The sequence below is a fragment of the Ictidomys tridecemlineatus genome, chromosome 9 (genome assembly GCF_052094955.1).
Source record: "Ictidomys tridecemlineatus isolate mIctTri1 chromosome 9, mIctTri1.hap1, whole genome shotgun sequence".
Taxonomy (NCBI): Eukaryota; Metazoa; Chordata; class Mammalia; order Rodentia; family Sciuridae; genus Ictidomys; species Ictidomys tridecemlineatus.
The window spans coordinates 109,567,362-109,589,786 of NC_135485.1; the positions used below are offsets into that span (position 1 = coordinate 109,567,362).

The 22,425-nt window shown below is 33.5% G+C and overlaps 1 protein-coding gene and 1 pseudogene across 3 annotated transcripts in view; both read right to left on the minus strand.

Annotated features, from left to right (window-relative positions):
- Positions 1-849, minus strand: part of Grid2 (glutamate ionotropic receptor delta type subunit 2) — a 1,411,364-nt gene extending 1,410,515 nt beyond the window's left edge. For all 3 annotated transcript variants that reach the window (XM_021734724.3, XM_078021917.1, XM_005337550.5), the window contains exon 1: positions 319-849. In XM_021734724.3, coding sequence (XP_021590399.1) covers positions 319-406 — 88 coding nt within the window. In that variant the 5' untranslated portion in view covers positions 407-849. The remainder of the gene's footprint in view (positions 1-318) is intronic.
- Positions 850-1,391: 542 nt separating this feature from the next.
- LOC101970584 (lupus La protein homolog) overlaps positions 1,392-22,425 on the minus strand; it is a 55,508-nt pseudogene continuing 34,474 nt past the window's right edge.

Below are 22,425 nucleotides of genomic sequence, written 5' to 3' on the forward strand. Positions count from 1 at the left end.
AATTAAACTTCCTTTCCCCACACACTCAGAACCCCCTGCACTCCCCAGCACACACGCACGCCGAGGTCAATCCGAGACCCCCACGCATTCAGCCCACACTCCTCAATTCACCACGACAACAGTACCACAAGTCAAGGTTCGCGCATCCACATCCTTCCAGAAAACTGAACAAGTGTGAGGGAAGGGTAGCGGGAAAGGGAAATGGACTGAAGCCACCTCCAACAAGCCACTCAGAGGGCGGAGAGTGGGAAGCAAAGGGGAAACATCTGCGAACGGAAACAGTAAAAGTGTCCCCGAACAGCACCAACCCTCTCTTACCGATGTGAATGATCGAATCCGCATTCGCCGAGTCCCAGGTTCGAGACCAACAGACGGACAAAACCAAGAGCAAGGGGAAAACTTCCATCTCCTCCTATGCCGATTTCTGTGAGGATGGATTGTCTTCCAATATATATATATATATATTTCTTTTTTAAAAAAAAAAATAAAAACAGTCCAAAGAGTTTGAGGTCACGATCGAGTTTAGCGCAGGTTTTTCTTTTTTCTTTTTTTTTTTTCTAAATTCCTATTGCCAGAGAGAAGCCTTTTATCGTCGCTGAGGAAGGCAGAGGGAAATGAGAGAAAGAGCCCAGCCTGAGGAAACCTCCTTCGCAAAGCCGTGTCACTTGGAGGGGAATTTTGGCATCGCCAGAGTTGTTTGCAGTTTGGCTTTTTAAAAATGTATCCAGCCTCGGCTGCTCTCGGGCAGGGGGAGAGGCTGGAGCTCAGACCATCCCCATCGCCGCGCGGGGGCCGCGGGTCTCCGGTCCCAGCTCCGCCGCAACTTCCAACACCGCCCCCCCCCCTCACGCCGGATGTGCCCCCTTCCCGCCCCCTCCCCCAGCCAAAAAGCCCCCCCACCCCGCCCCTATGGCCCGCAGAGAATCACTTGTCTTCGCTGCCAAAATCTAAGTGGGAAGGGAAGATTAGGAGATTCCAACCGGAGCAGCCAGATTCCAGCAGGGAGGGGAAAAAAGCCCTCTCCAAGAGGGGTAGAAAAAAGTGAACTTCAAGGTAATGCAGATAGTAATGCAGAGAAAATTCCCTTTCTGTGCGAGGCGGGGAGCAGAGCTCGGCGAGGCGGGCCCGGGGAGCCGGTTCGGGCGCGGTGGCGGGGGAGTTGCGCCAGGCGCGAGCAGCGGGGCCAGGCCGGCGGAGGGAAGCCGCCGCGGGCTGCAGGATGCTTTTGAAGCGGTTCGCCTGCGGGATGCAGGAAGCTAGGAGCGAGCCTGGCAGCTTCAGCACCAACCCCACGTTGCCTAGAAATGGATCACCTAGGAGAAGGAGCGAGCCCGCGAGAGAGTGGTGCTGTCAGGCAGAGAGGGGGAAACCAAGAGAGGAAGAGCTTCTCTCTAATAACCACCTCCTCCCCCTATCTGCAATACAAGGGAGAAACAAAATAGTGCTCTCATTTCCCTTGGAATCTTCAACCGGGACTGAGAAAAAGGCAGGACTGTAAGAGAAAAGACGTTGAAGGTTTTTTGGCTTTTTTTTTTTTTCCTTTTACAAGGTTAAAAGCAACCTAAAAAAGCCACCCCACTTATTTAACCTTGCTATTCTCCAACAGGTATCAGACTTTTTCTAGTCTTTGCCTGGAATTAGACACATTGGTTGAAAACAAATTAGGGACACCTGGTCACTTAGGGAAAAAGAGACCTAGAAAGCTTTTAATGAGATTTCAATTATAAAGTTATAGAAAGGAGAGAATGTGCTAATTGCCTTTTATACAGTGATCTCCCCTACACCCCCACACCCCTGTCACCAGGGTATTTTTCTTTTTAGGCAATCAGGATACTGAAAGAATCCTGAAATCCTTCTGTAGATAGACCTCCTCTATTAGAATAGAAAAGCTTGAAATTTTTTTAAAAGGAAAAAGAATAATGAAATAAAACAGGAAAAAATGCTTCAGTGAAACATTTGGTCAAAATATTGCATTGAGTCGCTTAATAACCTATGCAGATAAATTCAGAATGGGAGGTTGGTTGTCTTCCACAGGAAGAGCTGAGGAAGTACTGAATGACAGCCTCCCAGTCTTCAGTGAAAGGATTTTTCTGCCAGCTTATTTCTTATCATAAAATCCTGATTACTGTGACTACCTTTCTTCTAATGATTAACTTATATCAAGCTAACCTTATTTCAGACCAAAGATTTGTTAACACAATCAATTGACTAATTGAGTTATTAATGGTCCTAATATTGCTTCAATTGTAAATGTAATCCTATGGGAATGTTATTACTTTGGATGTATAAATGTCAAACAGACTTTCATAGCCCCCCTTTCTTTAAGTTTGGCAAACCTCTATTCTCTCATTTGAGCCCTCTTCTCTAACTTGGTGAATTGGGTCATCATTCTCCAAAATCAGTTGTATGTTGTCCCCTCTGTGAAATACTATTTCATTCATCTTGAATATTTTTTTCTGAATATTTCAGAACATGTTGTGCTGTCATATTACTACTTATTTAAGCAGATCTTATTGAAAGGCACATATTCATCTTGCCAACAACTTACCTGCACAACCTAAAGGGCTAATTTAAATTCTTTGCCCCCTGCAGTGGTGTTCAGTTCTTTGTTTTTTGTTTGTCTGTTTGTGTTTTGTCATGCTGGACATTGAACCCAGGCCCTTGCCCATGCTAGGCAGGTACTCTACCACTGAGTTATATCCCCAAGCCCTCAATCCGTTAGTGTGGTATAAATCTCTCCATCTTCTATGATCTCATATTGCTTTAGAAGTAGACAAGACTGCTTAGGAATTAGATCATCAATGTCTTGAGAGCAAGGACCATAGCTTATGCACATGTTATTCAGCATAGCATTTCACAGAAAACCTCTTTGTTGATGTGAATTTTACTTCCCTTCGAATTCTGGAACAAACCAATGCTTCTAAGGAGCCATTTCTGTTTCTGTTTTTCCCAATTTTCATCATTCCCTTATTTTTTTCTTTACATTAGTACTTATTATTGATTATGTTTGTGTTGTTATTGATGTTATGTTGGTGTTTAAAGTGTTCTAATGCACTTTAATGAATTATACTTTGTTGGTACAGATAATGAATTAAAAGAATGGATATATCTCCCCATAGCTTGCTTTTATCATACTAGTAACAGGTGCATTTTTAAAATGTGATGATTCACTGTGTATTCTATCAAGAAAAATTATTAAATTTAACATGGAAAGAACACTATAATATCTTAGAATCCTGGAGCCAGGTGGAACATCAAAACAATAGCTGGCTCAGTCCTAGAGATAACTAAATGTAGTTATATTCATACAAACTCATCTTTTGGAAACTCTGTTTTCATGAACTATAAGCACAGCATTCTCATAATTCCCCAGTCCTCCAATTTAATGTCTTTGTACCATAACTTTTCTTGAAAATAATTTTGGAAGTTTTTCAAAGGAATCACAGAGGGCTAATTTTCAGAATCTCTGGGGTTTACGACCCAAAATACAATGCACATATTCTAAAATCTCTGTAGGTGACTCTAAAGTACAGCCATTTTTCAGAGCCACTGTTCTAATACTAAAATATTTAAAGGAATTTAGGTGACATATTACACACACACAAAAAAAATCATGAGGGTATAATGATCACTTAAAATCGGCAAAATACCATTCGGAAGAGATAGTAGAACCATGAATTGAAGTTTTCCAGAAAAAAAAGAGAAGGTAGTGCAAAATTAAAATGCAATATCAGCTTATTATTATCAATTTATAAATAACATTCTTTTCACTGTAATTACCAAATAATTTCTATACCCATTGACTGCTAGTTAATGGTGTTTTATGAAATATAAGTTTAAATACACTTTAACAATGTATTAAGTATTTTCTTCTATTTTAGAAAACTGCATATATTGTGATACAATATTAATTAGCTGGAAACAAAGATTTATAATGCATAAGTTAGATGTCAAGTTCCAGAAGGAGAAAGAAAATAACACATTCACTGGTTGTGTTTATTAACGAGGCTTTTTAATGAAGGCTATCTGTTGGTCTCATTAAGGTTGCTTAGCTTTAATTCAAAGATTATTTATCATATGAAAATGGTCTGATGCATCTGGCTGAAATTCACACTTTGTTAAAATAGCATTAATTCACTAAAGTTTTCTAACAAGTGCTTAACTTTTGGCAATATAAATGAAAGTTAACCATGATTTATGAATTATTTTTCAAAGTGGAGACTGTCACTTCATTCAGGCATTAATTGTGATATAAACATCCATAATTTGAAGAAAATGGTAGATAATCTGAATAGCTTTAAGATGTGAAGCATAATATTATTTTCCACACACACACACAAAAACAGAGTTTCAGAGAAATATTAATTTGCCTCGTTGGGGTGAGTGCAAGAGCAGGCTCTTTCAATAGCATATAATTGTGTAAAGAAAGCACAGTAATGGAAACCCATGGCATGTACAATTCTCTAATTTTTACTTGAAAAAAATATGCTAAGAATACCAATGCCTAAATTTTCAAACTCAGCTGCTCACAGTTATAACAGCAGTAAATCAACCTACATTAGTCGATTTTAAAAAAATTCTCCAATAATGACTGAAGATCTTGTTTTACTATAAAACAATATTATTATGAGCATCTACTTCAAACTTAAGGTGAGAAGCTAGTGTTCAAATAATATCACAGAAAAACAGAGATAGACTGTATTTTGATCATTATTGCTACTTCTCTATAACCATATCATTAACATTATAATGTTAATGATATGGTTATAGAGAAAAGATTCTAAGTAATGGTAACTTTACCATAAACATGAATGAAAGGCTATAACAGGACAGTGACTAACCATCTGTAAATGCAGGTAGCTATGGAAAAGGACTTTGAAATTATAATTGAAATATACATTTGTGGAAGTAGAAAACATAAATTCTATTTGGTTGAGGGGCTAAAAGGAAAACTTTTTTTGTATTTAGCAGCTCATAGAAGTTCACAGCTCAATGGAGGTTATGCAATGTCTTGTTTTTCTAAAAGAGGGTGAGGAAATATTTGTTGGAAGGAAAAAACAGAAATCATGATTTTTTTTTTTTACTTTTAAATAAGCTTCAAGAAAATCATTAAATCATGTATTCCTATATGACATACTAACGTTGGCTATACTTTGTCCTTATTTTTCTCAGGTCAACTACTTTCTACTTTTATTTTGTCTGTCACACTAGTACAATATTAAATAATACATCCTTCCTTTCTTCTTTCCTCTTTTACTTCTAAATTTAGCCTTTAATGTCTTGCTTATTTTAAAAGTTTTCCCTAAATCTGTAAGACTGCCCTGTCAGAAAATAAGTTCTCTTCTAACACAATGAGATGTGAATCCTGACCAAATTCTGCAACAGGACTGATTGGTATATATGAGTGCTTTACAAATGTATCTATTATTAAAGTTAATTCAAGTGAAAACTTTGTATTTCAAAGCTGTTTCACTTTCCACACATGAGCCATGATTTTGAAATTTTAGGAGAAGAAATTCATATGCATTGGTAGGTCTCTTTCACTTGTCTCATCTGTGTGAATGTTGGTGTGCTGTTTCATGAGACTGTTAATAATCATAAGGCAATTGGTTGATGGAAGTCAAATCATGACTTGTAACCCAAAAGGGGCACTTGTTGAGATTGGCCCCTCATTACATTATATCCTGTCCCCACAAGATGGCAGCCATGCTTGATGTAGATTTAATCAGCTTACTTTTTGAATGTCTCAATTCTTCAGAGTTTACTGGAGTATCGTTAACTCATACTAATCAAATGGCTACACTGGGGTGAGCTTATTATTTTAAGTGATTTTTTTTTTGTTTAGGTTACTTGATTTTCTGAAATTTCATTTCTTCTAAAATTTTCACAGAGTAATAAGTTTCTATTATGAGTCTCTTAAAATATCTCTTTTCTTTGTCTAGTTTGGTCAGCTACTTAAGAAGTAAATATGAACAGAACATTCTTTAATAATATGCCTCTCAAACCTGTGTTAGAGGGTATATAGAAAATATACATTATTTTAATATTCAAATCTGAGGTGTACATATTAAAACTGCAAAAGTAAGATTAATTTGACTATTTGCTTTATGCAATCAAAAAAATTATATATCTTACAAGTAATTGTACTTGCCTTTAGAAAACAAAATGTCTGTCATTTGTGCTATTGATCCCTCTGATATGGCATATCACTTGGGTAAATATCTGATTAGATCAAAAGCAACCAAATGCATATCAACTACAGTGAATATCAAGTATTTTGTTTTATAAAAAGAGATCAAATTTCATTTTATCTTCTCATAATTAACTGTTTTTACTATAAAATTAGATAGGTTTTTTTGAAACATATTGCTCTTGACACATAAGTACCTCACTACAATATATGCTTGTAGAGTATGGTTCAGAAAATACAGTATGCATTTCAGTTTGAATTTTTATATGTACCACATACAAAGAGAAAATCTAAATAGAGAAACAAAATCTTGATCTTTTATCTATGTTATCTATGATATATTTGTATGTTGACTTTGGAGAATATTTCAAAGAATTCATAAAATTTTATAAAAATTTACTTTTACTTTTTAGTGAATAATTTGCATTGAATTAAATAAAATTAATTCCTTATCCCTCATCATCGTTATGAATTGTTGGTGAATTTAGGTGTTTAACTTACTCTGAATAAATGAGTGAACTAATTAGTGAAGAAAGATATAAAATGAAAATTTCAAAATGTGGTGGAATATTACTCATGATGCATACAACGATACCAGCTTAATTTTCTCCAAAATAAACAGATTACAGATGTATCATAGTGGTCTATTCATTAGACTATTTCACCTGATTATAATTCCCATAATTACAACATAGGTAGAGCTATCTGTTCAGTTTAGAGAAGATGAACTAAGTTTTCAAAGTTTCCTTTGGAAGATGTCAGTAAAATTAAATCAGAAACCAAAACCCAAATAGGAATCGCTACCCAAACTTCACTTGACATATTTGTAATATGGTATGTATGACTAAAAATAATGGAAGGCAAAACAAATAAACAATAAATTTTAGGTTAGATCTCATAGAATTATCTAAAATTTACTAATATAAAATCAGTTATATTGTAGCCATTGAAATTCCTATCCTTTTTTTACACCTTGATGCCTTATCACATTTTTTATGTCACCACAAGAGACTTGAACCTCAAAGAATTAGATACAAATAAAACTTTTGAAAAAGAGAAAATATTTTTTAAATTTTTAAATGACAGTGTTTTCAGAAAAACTTAAACCAGCATTCCCACACTGGGCTTTTCTCTGGTTTTGGAATACGGTTAGTGTTCCACAATTGTGGGTTATTGATAAATGATTAAATCTTTAGGAGGTGTATCTAGTGTGAGACCCTTAGGTCTATGGAGGCATGCCCTGGTAGGGGGTTGAGGGACTCCAGTCTCTTCTTGTTTACTGCCTCATGAAGTAAGTAGTTTCTTCTACCAGACACTCACATTATTATGCGCTGCCCTCTCCAGGGGTTCAAAGCAACAGGGCCCTTCAATCTTGCACTGCATCCTACAGAACTGTGAGTTGAAACAAACCTTTTCCCTCTACCAGTAAATTGCCTCAGATATTTCAATGTAGAGATAGAGGGCTAACTAATACAAGTTTTATAGAACACTTTCTTCTAGAAAAATCAAAGAAAGGGGTTTAGTGGCCAGATAAGATTTCAAAATGCTAGACAGATTTATTTCTCCTCTTACATATCCCTAGTGCAATATATTATAATCAAGGAGAAGTCCTCTAATAAGCATAATATTAATTTTTATTTAGCACAGAATATCCCAAACTTATTTTACCATCTACTTTTGTTTATATAGTATATCATGAAATCCTTTGTTACTTTTGTAATCTGTATTCTAAATTCCCAAAATAAGATGATTTGTTTTGTTTTGTTTTTCCATGTACTGTTTGTAGATGTTTATATTAGCCTGATTACAAATCTGTAGGCTGGAGTAACATATCTGGGGAGAGATTTTGGGTTTTGCTGTAATAAGAATTTTCTATCTCTGTTTTGAATTTTTATGATGGAGGAAAAATATATCAGCTATAAACATGTTTTCTTTTTAGGATGCTATATAGATTTCTCCTTTTTCTTAGGGTATAGAAAGCTAAAGAAGAACATTGTTGTAATCCTAACAATGAGAAAAAGCTGTATGATCTATAAAAATGTAAATTTCCTTGAAACCTTCAGAGAACTGAGGTGGTGAGACTACAAAGAAAATTGAATTCCAAAAGTGACAGACACCACCAAAGTTAGCCAGAACAGAAAACAGAGCACAAAGGATGAAGAGTCTTCTATAGGAACAAATAAGAAGAATCAGCCAAAAATTTTAATGAATTATTGAAAGTTAAATATGGGCTAACATAAGTTTAGAAATACCTAAAAGCACAGAACAAGGAGACCTGTACTCAATTATAGACTCTTATATTGATCTTTACTAGTTGCTCATGGGAAAGAATGAGGGCAGGGAAGGACACTTCAGTGATAAAGCTTGATGGAGGTAGAACAATGTCAAAATATAGTCCACTTACTCAACTTGTCTCTGTAGGAAGAAATAAGCTTTATACTACTGAAGGAGAGGCAGCAATCTGTCTTATCCCAGGACCCAGTTAAAAAAAAAAATTAAATGCTTTCTGTAGAGGCAAAACTCCTCAACATCTAGGAAAGATTCACAAACCTTCTCTCCTGACTCAAGGAACCAAAGATCATGATTTGGGGGCGAGTGGTCTGCCTCCAGGGAAAGGTCATTTCACTTCAAAGGTATTTCATTTCCAGCGGCAATAAGGAACAGAAAAAAAATGCATCTGCTGTTTAAGATGCTTCAAAGATTAGAGTCTAAACATGGTTGTCACTTATAGGAGAACAACAAGAATGATAACAAGGCCTCATTCCTGACATACAGGCTCACATGTCTAAGACTGAGCCCACACCAGAAGTCCCTTCACTCAACATGAACTTAGTGTTGTTCAACAAGAAACAGCAGTCTAACACTTTTAGAGATGAAAGACTACAGAGAGAGACTTTAGGTTGTTACTTGTACAAGTCCTGTAAGCTGATGATGGAGCAGAAAAAGTGAGAGGAACCTCTGGAATCACAGGGCTTACTCTCACACATGGATTTCACACACGGTTCAAGTAGCCCTCCACTAAAGAAGTGGGGGATGAGGGTACCAAGATCAAAAACCCAAACACAGCTCAACTAATTATTGTCATCCTAAGAGAAAAAGATTTCTATTCATTTCTAGCTATAAATGTTCTTCACATCAAATTCAGCTCTGTGTGTGTGTGTGTGTGTGTGTGTGTGTGTGTGTGTATTTATCAGCCTCAGCTTCCTGAGCTGCTGGAATGACAGGTGTGCATCACAGAGGCTTTATAATAACTATGATTTAGTATGTTGAAAAACAAGAGTGGTAAATTTAAGAACATATGTAAATGTGATGAGGCATTTCAGTAAAAACATGGAAATTATCACAAAGAGTAAAATCAATACTTCTGAAAAATTAAAAATAAGCAAAACATGAAATATCAAACTATGCTATCTAAGATGAAGAATTACTTTGACAGGCATCACATATCTGAGGAAGAAATTTGTGAACATAAATTGAAGGCTGATAAAAAAAACTCTCCAAAATGAAACAGAGAATTAAAAAAAACTACTGAGCAAATCACATAATAGCTGAGACAACATTAAATTGCCTACATGTGTTAATTTGACAAAGAATATGGAAGAAAAAAATGCTGGAGACTAGATGATACATTTCCAAATTTAACTAAAGCCCAAAATGCTCACAGAATTCTATAAGAGTTTTTGAACACAAAAAATTTTATAAAAAATAAATACCTAGACAATCATAGTTAAATTTTTATATAAACAAAAATAAACAGTCAATTTTGAAAGCTATCACAGAAAAAAGGAAATACTGCATATGTAGGAACAAAGGTAAGAATCACAACAGATTTCTCACCAAATACTATGCGAGCCAGAAGATGATAGGGTGACATCTGTTAAGTACAAAACGATAGAATGAATCCTTCAAATAGAACTCAAATCCAGCAAAAAGTCTTCTGAGAAAAAAGTGAAAAGCAATGCTGTAAGAAAACAAATGCTAATCAAATTTACTACTGGAGTAGCTTCATAATGAGAAATCTTAAGATAGATCCTTAGGCTGAAGATGTTTGATAGCATGGCAATTTGAGTTTATAGAAAGAAATAAAAAGCAACATGAATAGATAAAAAATATAAAATAAAAACTTTTTTCTTTTGTAATATCTTTAAGAAAAACAATTGGTTGTCTAAAATAATGAAAATAGCAAAGCACTGTAAGATTTATTACCAATGTAGAAGGAACATGTAACCAAAAATAACACAAATTATAAGACAGAGGGAATAAAAGCATAGTTTGTATGTAATTGCCACTATGAATGAGGTGGTGGTGTGATATTATCTCAAGGTACATTGTGACAAGTTAAATATTCAAACTATACATACTAAAAACTAAAAAGTGCCCAATAAAACAATTTTAAAATACACAATTACTAATCCAAAAGAAGAGATGGACTAGAATAATAAAATGACTTATTTATGTTTCTTTCATTTAATTATTTTAGCTAATGAAAGTATTACTGCCTCACACCATTTCTATAACATAATGTCTTTTCTATATCAGTAAATTCTTGTGGATTTAGTAGTTCATAACTTCATCGTAACTACAGTAGATAATATATTTTATTGTCAAATAAATGTATAAATAAACTTGTACAGGAATAAAAAAATACTTGAGTTAAAAAGGCAGAAGAAAATTATGTGATGATAAAAAATATTTCTCTTTGTCATTTATGCATATTTATGTTTCAGAGGAAAAACCATTTAAGTCTAATCACATTGATAATTATATTAAACATAAATGATCAAAACATTCAATTAAAAGGCCAAACTTGTAAGATTCAAGTAATATAATAAAAAATTAAAGAGCAGATATTACAATGGATACCACAGATAAAAGTGATCATAAGAAACTATTACAAATAACTATAGTCTAATAAATTGGATAACTGAAAGGAAATAGATAAATTCCAAGAAACATGCACACTGACAAGACTGAATAAAAAAAATATAATAAAAATCCTGGCTGGCTAGGAGTAGAGGTGCACATCTATAATCACAGTGTACTTGGGAGGCTGAGGTAGGAGGATCACAAGTTCAAAGCCAGGCTCAGAAAATTATCAAGCTCTAAACAACTCAGTGAAATCCTGCCTTAAATTAAAAACTAAAAATGGCTTGTTTTGTGACCTACAATGTTTCAGTGCCTGTCAGTTCAAAGTCTGGTGAGAGAAAGAGAGAGAGAAGAGAGAAATAGAAATTCTAAACAGACCAATTACACATAAATAGCCATCAAACCTCTCCCCCCAAAATAAAAGCTGAACGTAGAAGCTTAAATGGCTGAATTATAGTAAATATCCAAATAACTAATGCAATTCTTAAATTTCCAAATAATAAAGATAGAGGTAGGTAATCCTTTCAAAACAATTTAAACACACTCGTGGCATCATCCTAATACCAACACTGGCAAAAAGCAACACAAGAAAAGAAAACTACAGGCTAATATCTCTAATGCACATATATACCAAAAAACTGCAATAAAATAATACAAACCTGAATTTAGCAACACATTATAGAAAAGCATACATCATCAACAAGTGGGATTTGTCCCTAGAACTGAAGGTTAGTTTAACTTATGGGAAACAAATATTGTGATCTGTCATGTTAACAGAACAAAAGATAAAAATCACATAATCATGTCAATAATAGCAGGAAAAGCACTTGGTCAAGTTTAGCATTTTTCAAGATAAAAAATTTCAGTAAGGCAAGATACTAGAGGAATATTCTCAACAGAAAAAAGGCCATTTGTGAAAAGTCTACAGATGATATAATCAATGAGGAAAACTTGACAGCTTTCCCTCTAAGTTCTGAAAAAAGGCAAAGATGTTCATTCTTATCATTTCTGTTCAAGATAGTACTAGAAGAACTAGCAAGAACAATCTATCAATAAACAAAACAAAACAAAAAACACTCAAATTAGACTTATTTGTGTATGATATTACTTTGCATGAAAAAAATGTTAAAATTTCACTAAATACAGTCGTATATAATAACATTATTAAAAATAATATTTGGAAAATCCAAATAGTTTTGGAAATGAAACAACACATTTCTAAACTATCTATGACTCAAAGAGAAAAAAGACACCAGGGAAATTATAAAATTGTATAAATTTTCATATCTTCTTTCTTCAAAAAGATGAAGAAAGAAGATATGAAAATTTATGGGACAATAATAAAACAATGCTTAGGAAAAAGAACTACGAATGTTAAAAATGAGAATTTCAATAATCTAAATTTCTTTATAAAGTTATTAGAAAAAGAAGAACAAATCAAATCATTATCAGGAGAGTAAAAGAAATACTAAATACAAGAAAAAAATTACTAAAATTTAAAACAGAAAATAATAAATAAAATCAATGAAAATTAAATCTAATTCTTTTAAAAAAATTTTTAAAAATTGATAATCACCTAACTGTGTTAGTAAATAAAGAAACAAAGGGATACAAACTACGAGTGCCAAGAATCTCAGTGGAAAATTAGTAAAGATCAATTAGACTTATAAAATAAAACAGAATACACAAGGAAAACAATAAATATTTTTGACTTAAGAATAAATGCAATAAACAGTTTAAAAAGAAAACTTATTTTAAGTTGTAACTCAAGTCTTACCTGTGTCACTTCTGTTATAAAAATCAAGTTCATACTTCATCTTTCCACAAAGAAAACCTCAGAAGCAGATGTCCCAGTCTATTAAAGATATAAGAAGTAAGACAAATAATTTTTTTCTTTTTATATAGTATATATCTTATTAGTTTGTACTAATACAGTCTCATGTTACAAATGCAATTTAGTGGAAGAATCTTCCATTTGATATTTGAATCCTCTGAACACAAACAGAACTAAACATTAAAAAATAAGCAAACAAATAAAACCTTTACTTGGATAATAGAAAAAAAGAAAAGTTAAACAATAATTATTTTTTTCTTGTTTTAAAGGTAGACCTAATATGGTTTTCTTTTTAAAAGCCTCCCAAGACAAAAAGCAGCTTAAAACCTAACTACAGGAATATTTTTTAAATGATTTACTAAACTACCAGTCTCCAGCACCATTTTCTGTTTTCTTTTTATCGTTATTATTATTATTAGTTGTTCAAAACATTACATAGTTCTTGACATATCATATTTCATACATTTGATTCAAGTGGGTTATTAACTCCCATTTTTACCCCGTATACAGATTGCACAATCACATCGGTTACACATCCACGTTTTCACTTTTACATATTGCCATACTAGTGTCTGTTGTATTCTGTTTGCAGGCTCTTCTTTGTCTATTTCTTCTCTTGCTGTTTTCACTGTTCCTGCTGCACCATTTTCATTATGGTCATCATCACCATCAAATTTTGTTTTCTTGCCCTGAAACTGTACTTTTCCCTTAGACCCAGGCTGGGCAGCTTTATTACCTTTTCCTTTTCCTTTTCCTTTTCCTTCAAATCTGCGACCTTTTGACTTCCATTTGTCTTCCATTTGTCTAGGGATTCTTGTTGGTCTCCTATGATTTTTTTTTTTCAAAGTTGCTTTTTCCACACCTCCTAGTACTTCCTAAGTCACTTTTTTGTTCCTTAAGTGTAGGTTACCATTGTCTGCACCTTTGGTTTTATCCAGAGCTTCCTTGGCTTTTTCTTTAAAGAGAATAATTTCCTCTTTTGCTCCTCTGATAAAGTCTATCCATTTTATTTCACCATGATTTGAACAAAGGAAGTACAGATCTTTTCTATGAGTCTGATCATCTAAGTCACCTGAAAATTTTAGCAAACGTGATCTTTTCTTCTGGAAATTTCATTTCAACATCTTCTGCTAACTTTTGTTTTTCTTCTTGCTCTTGTTTAGCTTTTAACTTAGCTTTCCACTTTTCCTTCCTTCCTTCCATCCTTCCTTCTTACTTTCTTTCTTTTTTCTTTCTCTTCCTCCTCCTCCTCCTTCTCTCCTCCTCCTCCTCCTCATTCTCCTTCTTCTTTCTCCTTCTTTTCAAAGTAATCTTCCTTAAAAAGTAATAGCAGATCTGTGTCTTTGTACTTTTGGCCAGGGGTCTCTGCAAACTCCTTAGCAGAGTCAACACTATCAAACACAGCAAATACTGATCCCTTAAATGCTTTGTGCTATGTTCTTCTCATCTGAATATTCAGTACTTAGTCTTTATCTTCTAGCCATTCTTTTATGTCTTCAAGGGAAGCATGAGCTGAGAAGCTTTCAATATAAACATATCTGTGTTTTACATCATTTTTATACTTCTAGGTCACATCTGGGAGGGGTTTGCTTAGAGATCTTCAGATTTTAGTTTTGTCTTCATTGATTTTCAGAGGTTCTGCTTTAGATTTGCTCAACGCTTTCACTATTATATTAAAGTCTGTTGTTAGATGGTTTAACATGTTGAATTTTATCATTATTTCCAAAGGTACCCAGCCTTCATCCAATTTGATCTGTTCCTTTAAAAAAAATTGTCTCTCAGCAAATTGAAGTTTCCAAAATAATATTCCATTTGATGACAGATTTTGGCCTCCAGAGCAGCCATTTTTTTTTCATTATCACCACTTTCAGCCCTTGTGGCTATCTAACAGCAATAGAACGTCTGCACTTCACAGTGTCGCTGGCTGGCCTAAGACAAATTCTTGATAGATCTTCTGGGATACAGAAAAGTAGGGAACACTTCAGCACAAATTTTATGAAGCCATCATTATCCAAATACCAAAAGCAAACCAAAAGGTCATAATAATAGAAAAACTATATATATATAGTTTTTCTATTCTTATGATATTGATATTAGATATATCAATATCTAATGTCCCTTTTGAAAATATGCACAAAACGACTTAACAAAACAGTAGCAAATCAACCCAGCAATAGGTAAAAAAGGATTTTGCATCCTAACCAAGTGGGCTTTATCAAAGAAATGCAAAGCTGGTTGACCTTTCACAATCAAACTGTATAACATAGCATATCATTAGATGAAAAAAGAAAGAAGAACTACTTAAGATATTTTCTTTTGAAAGGAATCAACATTCATTCATGACAAAAAACTCTCCAAACGACTTGAACATCTTCGCACTGTCAATGTTAAATTTGGAAAAATCTTCCTTCTAAAATCATACTTGATGGTCAAAGACTAAATACTTCCCCCAAACCCTAGAAAAATGCAGAGAAACCTGCTTTTCCTGCTTATGTTCAAATGTGCTCTGAACGACTTAATTTGTGCATTAAAAGAAGTGAAGGATATACAATGTATAGAGATTAAAAAGGAAGAAATAAAACTAGCTCAATTCATAGAAAACATGATTATCTCCATATAAAATCATCAGATATATTAAAAATAGCTATTAGAGCTAAAAAGTGGATAAGAGGATATAGAGCAGCATACAAAAAATCAATTATACTTCTATAAACTAACAATTTAAAAGTGAATTGAAATATACAATTTATAGTAGAATTAAGAACAGAAACTACTCAGGTATAAATTCATCAAAATGTGTGCAAACATTTCACTGTGAAAACTACAAAGCTTTAATGAGAGCAATTAAAGAAAACCTAATTAAATAGAGAGATACACTGTGTTCAAGGATATTCTAAAAATCTCAATTCTCCCCAAATTGATTAACAAAATCACAATTATACAAAACAAAACCACAACAGCCAGTGTTACAGATTTATAAACTGCTGCTAAAATTTTTATGGAAAAATTAAAGATTTTTTAATGAAAGAAATGAAAATAAAGAGAAAAAAAGAAAGAAAGCAAAAAATAAAATTCGACATTCTCACTTTACCTGATTTTGAGACTATATATAGCACTCCACTGACCAAGGCAGTGTGTCATTGGAGAAAGAATAGTTGCATCAATCAGTGAAACAGATTACAATCTAATATTAAACGTATTCACAAAATTTTAAGTTATTGGAAAAATATTAAGAAAATTTAAGAGAAAAAGGATAGTCTTTTAAATAAATAATGCTAGAAAATTTGAACATCCAAATTCCAGAAAATGAAGACAATTCTATCTAACATCATGGAAAAAATTCTGCATAAAATAAATCTATTTAATAAACCCGCTCCCCACCTCATATTGCTCATATTGCTGAAAAGGAAAGATGAGAAATTTTTGAGCTCCAACCAGCAACATGATGAGCAACACAAAAAGAAGAAGGACTCTAGAGCCTGTGACTACTATCTTTGTGCTCAATACATACCTCAAGAAAAACATAAAACATATTTATGTACCTAAATAAATGTTAAAGCTAAAATGTGAGTCCTAGAAGATGGAGAAGTCGAGGAAATTTCTTTCCAAGCTGCTCAATGGTGTGAGACCAGGAATGCAAATAAACAGCTTCTCAGTGAGGTGGGTGAAACAAGGAATTTTGCTGGTATTTAATACTGGACTCTCAGAATAGCTTAAAGACTCAGAAGGTTGGCTATAATAAAAGAAACCCTATCACCAGTGCTGGTGGCCACCCAAGTGGATCCACCCTAGGCAAATTGGGGAAGAGGACTAAAACAACCTGCATTTCAGGTGGCACCATAATGTGTCTTGATATGGAAAAAGCAGAGATCCAGGACACTGTTGAACTGATCCAGTGGGTGAGTAACTATATCTTGATGTAGGAAAGATGCTGCATATGGATAGCCAATACAGATGCCATTTTTTCCACTGTGCTATGTCAGCCGGCAGCTGGTGCCCAGACCTGTGCAATCCAAGCTGTTTGAAAAACAGACCAAGCCAAGGTCTGCACAATGACTCAGAGTGCAACTAGAAAATTAAGAAAAATTCAGGTGGAGAGTGATTCACCAAGGGGAATACAGGACATCCAAACCAAAAGATTCCAGATTCCTTTCAAACCTTTTGAATCTGGAGGCTCATAGGACCAGCTGGAGGAAGTCTAAGAATTTTGATAGGGTGGGTGGGAATGACTGTGTACTTGTGACTGAGCCAGAGAGGCTGGAAAGGACAAGACCCACAGGTGGCAGAGGGGTGAAGGACTGGCTTCTTCACCACTCAAGCAGAACCCAGGGCGACTCCTGGGGTTCAGACTCCCAGTGTGGATCTCTTGCTGGGCTCAGGAGGGTGCTGATTTAAAATCTTCAGATGAATTGCCATTCAGTGAAACACTGGAGGACTAAGTAGACCTAAACCACACCTTCAGAGAAAACCCCCACTGAGAGTGGAGAAAACAACATTCTCCAACATGCTCTCACCTCATATTGCTCATATTGCTGAGAAGGAAAGATGAGAAATTTTGAGCTCTAACCAGCAACATGATGAGCAATAAAAAAAAGAAGAAGGACTTTAGAGTCTGTGACTACTAACTTTGTGCTCACTACATACCTCAAGAAAAAGATAAAGACACTTGGAAACAGACAACCAATATATATTATCATGGATAAGTTTTGAACAACTGCAATTTAAAGGAATTCCTTAATTTTCCATCAAGGAACCCACCCCAACCTCTGGTGAGACTACAAATTGGAGCAACCAATTTGAATGGTTCCTGGACATATGTATGTAAACAAATGTGTGTCACTTTTCTCATTTCTAGCAGTTTTGAAGGTAGTTATTTTCATGTCTTTGTCTTTTGAGGGCTATGGTTTTTGATTAGTATATTTTGGTTTTGTTTTGTATTGTTTTTCACTTGTCCATATCTCTTGATTCTCTTTCTATCTTTTCTTTTGCTAACAGCCAAATTCTATTTTATTCTCTTTCATACTTCCTTTACTTTTTTACTTCTGCTTCTCTCCTCCTTTCTCATAATCATCACATCCAACATCTCTTCTGCATTCTCCTTCTTCACTGTTTGAAATAGCAAACCTTTTTGCATACTTTCTGTTTTTACAGATGGCAATTCTTGACCATTTCTGTCTATTAAAGCAATTAATATTATAGATGGCATCATAGGAACTATTTAGCTTAACACTATATACCATCTGCATTAGTTGTTGTTATTTGTCTCCCCATAAAAAAATGAGGTAATATAAACTTTTAGCAACATGGTAAGTTTATAGGTAGAAGTTCTGTCAACTCGATTCATACAGATATATAGACAGACACACAAACAATATGAAAAAACAAGGGAACAAATCATCCTATATGAGCCAAAATATCTCAATGACAGGATCCACTAATATGACAGTGGAGAAAATGATCTGTCAGATAAAAGACAATGTAATGGGTTGAATCATTACGTTGAGAGAAAATTAAAAATGAGAGAAAATACAGAAAGTGAAAGATAATTTCAATAAAGAAAGGGAGATTCCAAAAAAGAACCAAATGGAGCTCCTCAAAATGAAGAAATCAATAAATCAAATTAAAAATGTAATAGAAAGTGCATCACCAGAATACTAGATCATTTGGATGATAGAGTTTCATGCCATGAAGACAAAATATATACACTTGAAAATAAAGTTGTTCATGGAGAAAAGTTGTTAAGAGGTCATGAACATAATTTTCAACAAATATAGGATACAATGAAAAGGCCATATTTAAGATTCATCATCAGATAGGGGAAGTCTCTGAAATACAAACTAAAGGAATGCACAATCTTTTCAATGAAACAGTATCTGAAAATTTCCAAACCTTAAGAATAAAATGGAAAATCAAATACAGGAATCATATAGGACTCTAAATATATAAAATTACAACAGATCCATATCAATGGAGTTTATTATAAAAATGTCCAACATACAAAATAAAGATAGAATTTTAAAGACTGCTCAAGCAAAACTACAGGTCACATTTAGAGGTAAACAAATCCAGATTTCAGCTGATTTTTTTTTCAATCTAGACTCTAAACACTAAGAGGTCTTGGAATCATATACACCAAATTCTGAAAGAAATAAAAACTACTATATGCAGCAAAATTAAGCTTCAGATTGAAAGATGAAATAAAAGCCTTCTACAGTGAACAAAAGTTAAAAGAATTCATAACTATAAAGCCTGCACTACAAAACATACTTATAAAATATTTCAGGAAGAAATAAAAAATAAAATTAAAAACCATCAGAGGGAGAAACTACATTAGAAAATAGTCAATAAAATGAGAAACTGAATATAAATTAAAAACCATGAATAAATAAAAATAACAGAGATTTAAAATGATTTCTGTAAAATAACATTCAATGTCAATGGCCTAAACTCATCAACTAAAACACAGACTGGCAGATTGGATTAAAACACAAGACCCAACAATGTGCTGTCTCCAAAAGACTCAACCCATAGACAAAGACACTTCCGGTAAAAAGACTGAAAAAAAATATCAATAACACGGATCTCGTAAAGAAGCAGAGGTCCCTGTGCTCATATCAGATAAAGAGGACTTCAAGCCTAATTTAATCAAAAGAGGAAAAGAAGGCTATTTCATACTACTTAAGGAAATTGTACATCAGCAAGTAATAACAATCTTAAATATTTATGCACTAAACAATGGAACATCTATGTACATCAAATAAACCCTTCTCAATTTCAAGAAATAAACAGATCACCACACAATAATACTGGATGACTTTAACATGCCTTTCTTATCAGTGGCTAGGTCTTGCAAACAAAAAAAAAAAAACAAAATAAAAATCTATAGAATTAGGAAATGCATTTAATAATTTAGACTTAATAGACATATAGAATATTTCATTCATCAATATCCATCAATTACTGAATACACTTTCTTCCCACCCATACATGGATCCTTCTAAAATTGACCATATCCCAGACTACAAAGCAGCTCTTAACAAATAAAAAAATAAAGATAATACCTTACATTTTATCAGATAATAATAGACTGAAGTTAGAAATCCATGATAAGATAAAAAACAGAAGCTACTCTACACCTGAAGACTAATGAATGTTGAATGTTGAATGGATAGCAGAAGATACCAGAAATGGAATAAAAAAGACTTAGAGGTAAATGAGAATAGTGACACAATGTATCAAAATCTCTGGGACACTCTGCAGGCACTTCTAACAGGAAGTATAGCATTCAGCTCATTCATTACAAGAACAGAAAGTAACTAAATGAATACTCAAACATTACATATAAAGACCCTAGAAAAAGAATAGAGCAGTAGAAGACAAGAAATAATTAAAACCAGGATCAAAATCAATAAAATTGAAACAAATAAAAACAATTCAAAAAAATCAATGAAACAAAAGTCAGTTCTTTGAAAAAATTAAATAAAATAGATAACCTTTAGCCAACCTAACCAAAAGAAAAAAGAAAAAAATCCTCAGATTACTAAAATTCATGATGAAAAAGGAAATATTACCACAGACAATACTGAAATATGGAAGATAATCAGAAAGTATGTTGAAAATTTATAATCCAATAAATTAGAAAATCTTGAAGACATCAACACATTTCTAGAGACATATTACTTACTCTAATTAAATCAGGAGCACATAGAAAATTGAAACAGATCAATTTTAAGCAAGAACTTGAAATCACCCTCAAAAGCCTATCAAAAAAGAAAAGCCCACGACCAGACAGTTTCTCAGTGGAGTTTAACCAGACAGTAAAAGAAGAACTAACATGACTCCTCCTCAAATTATTCCATGAAGTAGAAAAGGAGAGAACCCTTCCAAACTGATTCTGTGAAGATAGTATCACCCTGGTACCCAAACCAGGCAAAGACACATCAAGGAAAGCAAACTTCAGACCAATATTCCTAATAAACATAGATCTAAAAATTCTTAATTAACATACTGGCAAATCACACACAGAAACATATTTTAAAGGTAGTGTGCCATGAGCAAGTGAATTTTATCTTAGAGATGCAAGGTTAGTTCAACATATGGAAATCAATAAACATAATTCATCACATTGGGCTGGGCTTGTGGCTCAGTGGTAGAGCACTTGCCTAGCATATGTGAAGCACTGGGTTTAATTCTTAGCATCACATATAAATATGTAAAATAAAGGTCCTTTGACAACTAAAAATATATTTTAAAAAGTTTTATCATAAAAACAGACAAGAATTACATGATTACCTCAAAAGATGCCAAAAAAGCATTTGAAAAAAATACAGCATCCATTCATGCTCAAAACACTAGAAAAACTAGGAATATAAGGAAAATACGTCAATATTGTAAAAGTTATATATGTTAAACCCAAGGCCAATTTCATACTAATCAGAAAAAAATTGAAAGCATTTCCTCTAAGAAACTGTAACAAGACAAGGATGCCCAATTTTACCACATCCATTCAACACAGCCCTTGAAACTATAACCAAAGCAGTTAAACAGAAAAAAGAAATTAAAGAGATATTAATAGGAAAAGAAGAACTCAAACTGTCCTTATTTGTTGATAACATGATTCTATATTTAGAAGACAAGAGAAACTCCACCAGGAAAAAATTCCAGAACTCATAAATGATTTCAGCAAAGTAGTAGAATATAAAATTCACATTTATTAATCAATTGCATTTCTATACACAAGTGACAAATCAACTGAAAGGGAAGTTAGGAAAACAATCCCATTCACAATAGCTTCTAAAAAGAAAAAAAAAATATTTGGGAATTGAGGTAACAAAAGAGGTGAAAGATCTCTACGATGAAAAAGTACAGAATACTAAAGAAATAAATTGAAGAAGACCTTAGAAGATAGAAAGATATTTTATGTTCTTGGATAGGCAGAATTAAATGTCAAAATGGCCATACTACCAATAGTGCTCTACAGATTTAACATAAATCCTATTAAAATTTCACTTCACTTATATTCTTCACAGAAATAGAAAAGGCAGTCATGAAAATCATTTGGGAAAAATAAGAGTCCCAGAATAGCGAACAAAATCCTTAGTAAGAGAATTGAAGCAGGAGAACTTAAATTATGCTACAGAGCTATATTAACAAAAACAGCATGATATCGGCACCAAAACAGACATGAACACCAATGGAACAGGATAGAAGACACAAAGATAAACCCACATAAATACCATTATCTCATGCTAGACAAAGGTGCCCAAATCATACATTGGAGAAAAGATAGCCTCTTCAAAAAAATTATTGCTGGGAAAACTAGAAAGCCATATGTAGCAGAATGAAATTTCACCAATATTTCTCACCCTGCACAAAACTCATGTCAAAGTAGGTCAAAGACTTAGGTATTTGATCAGAAATTCTGTACCTACTCAAAGAAAAAAGTAGGTCCAACACTCCAACATGATGGCTTTGAAATTGACTTCCTCAACAAGACCCCTAAAGCATTATAAGTAAAGAAAAAAATCAATAAATA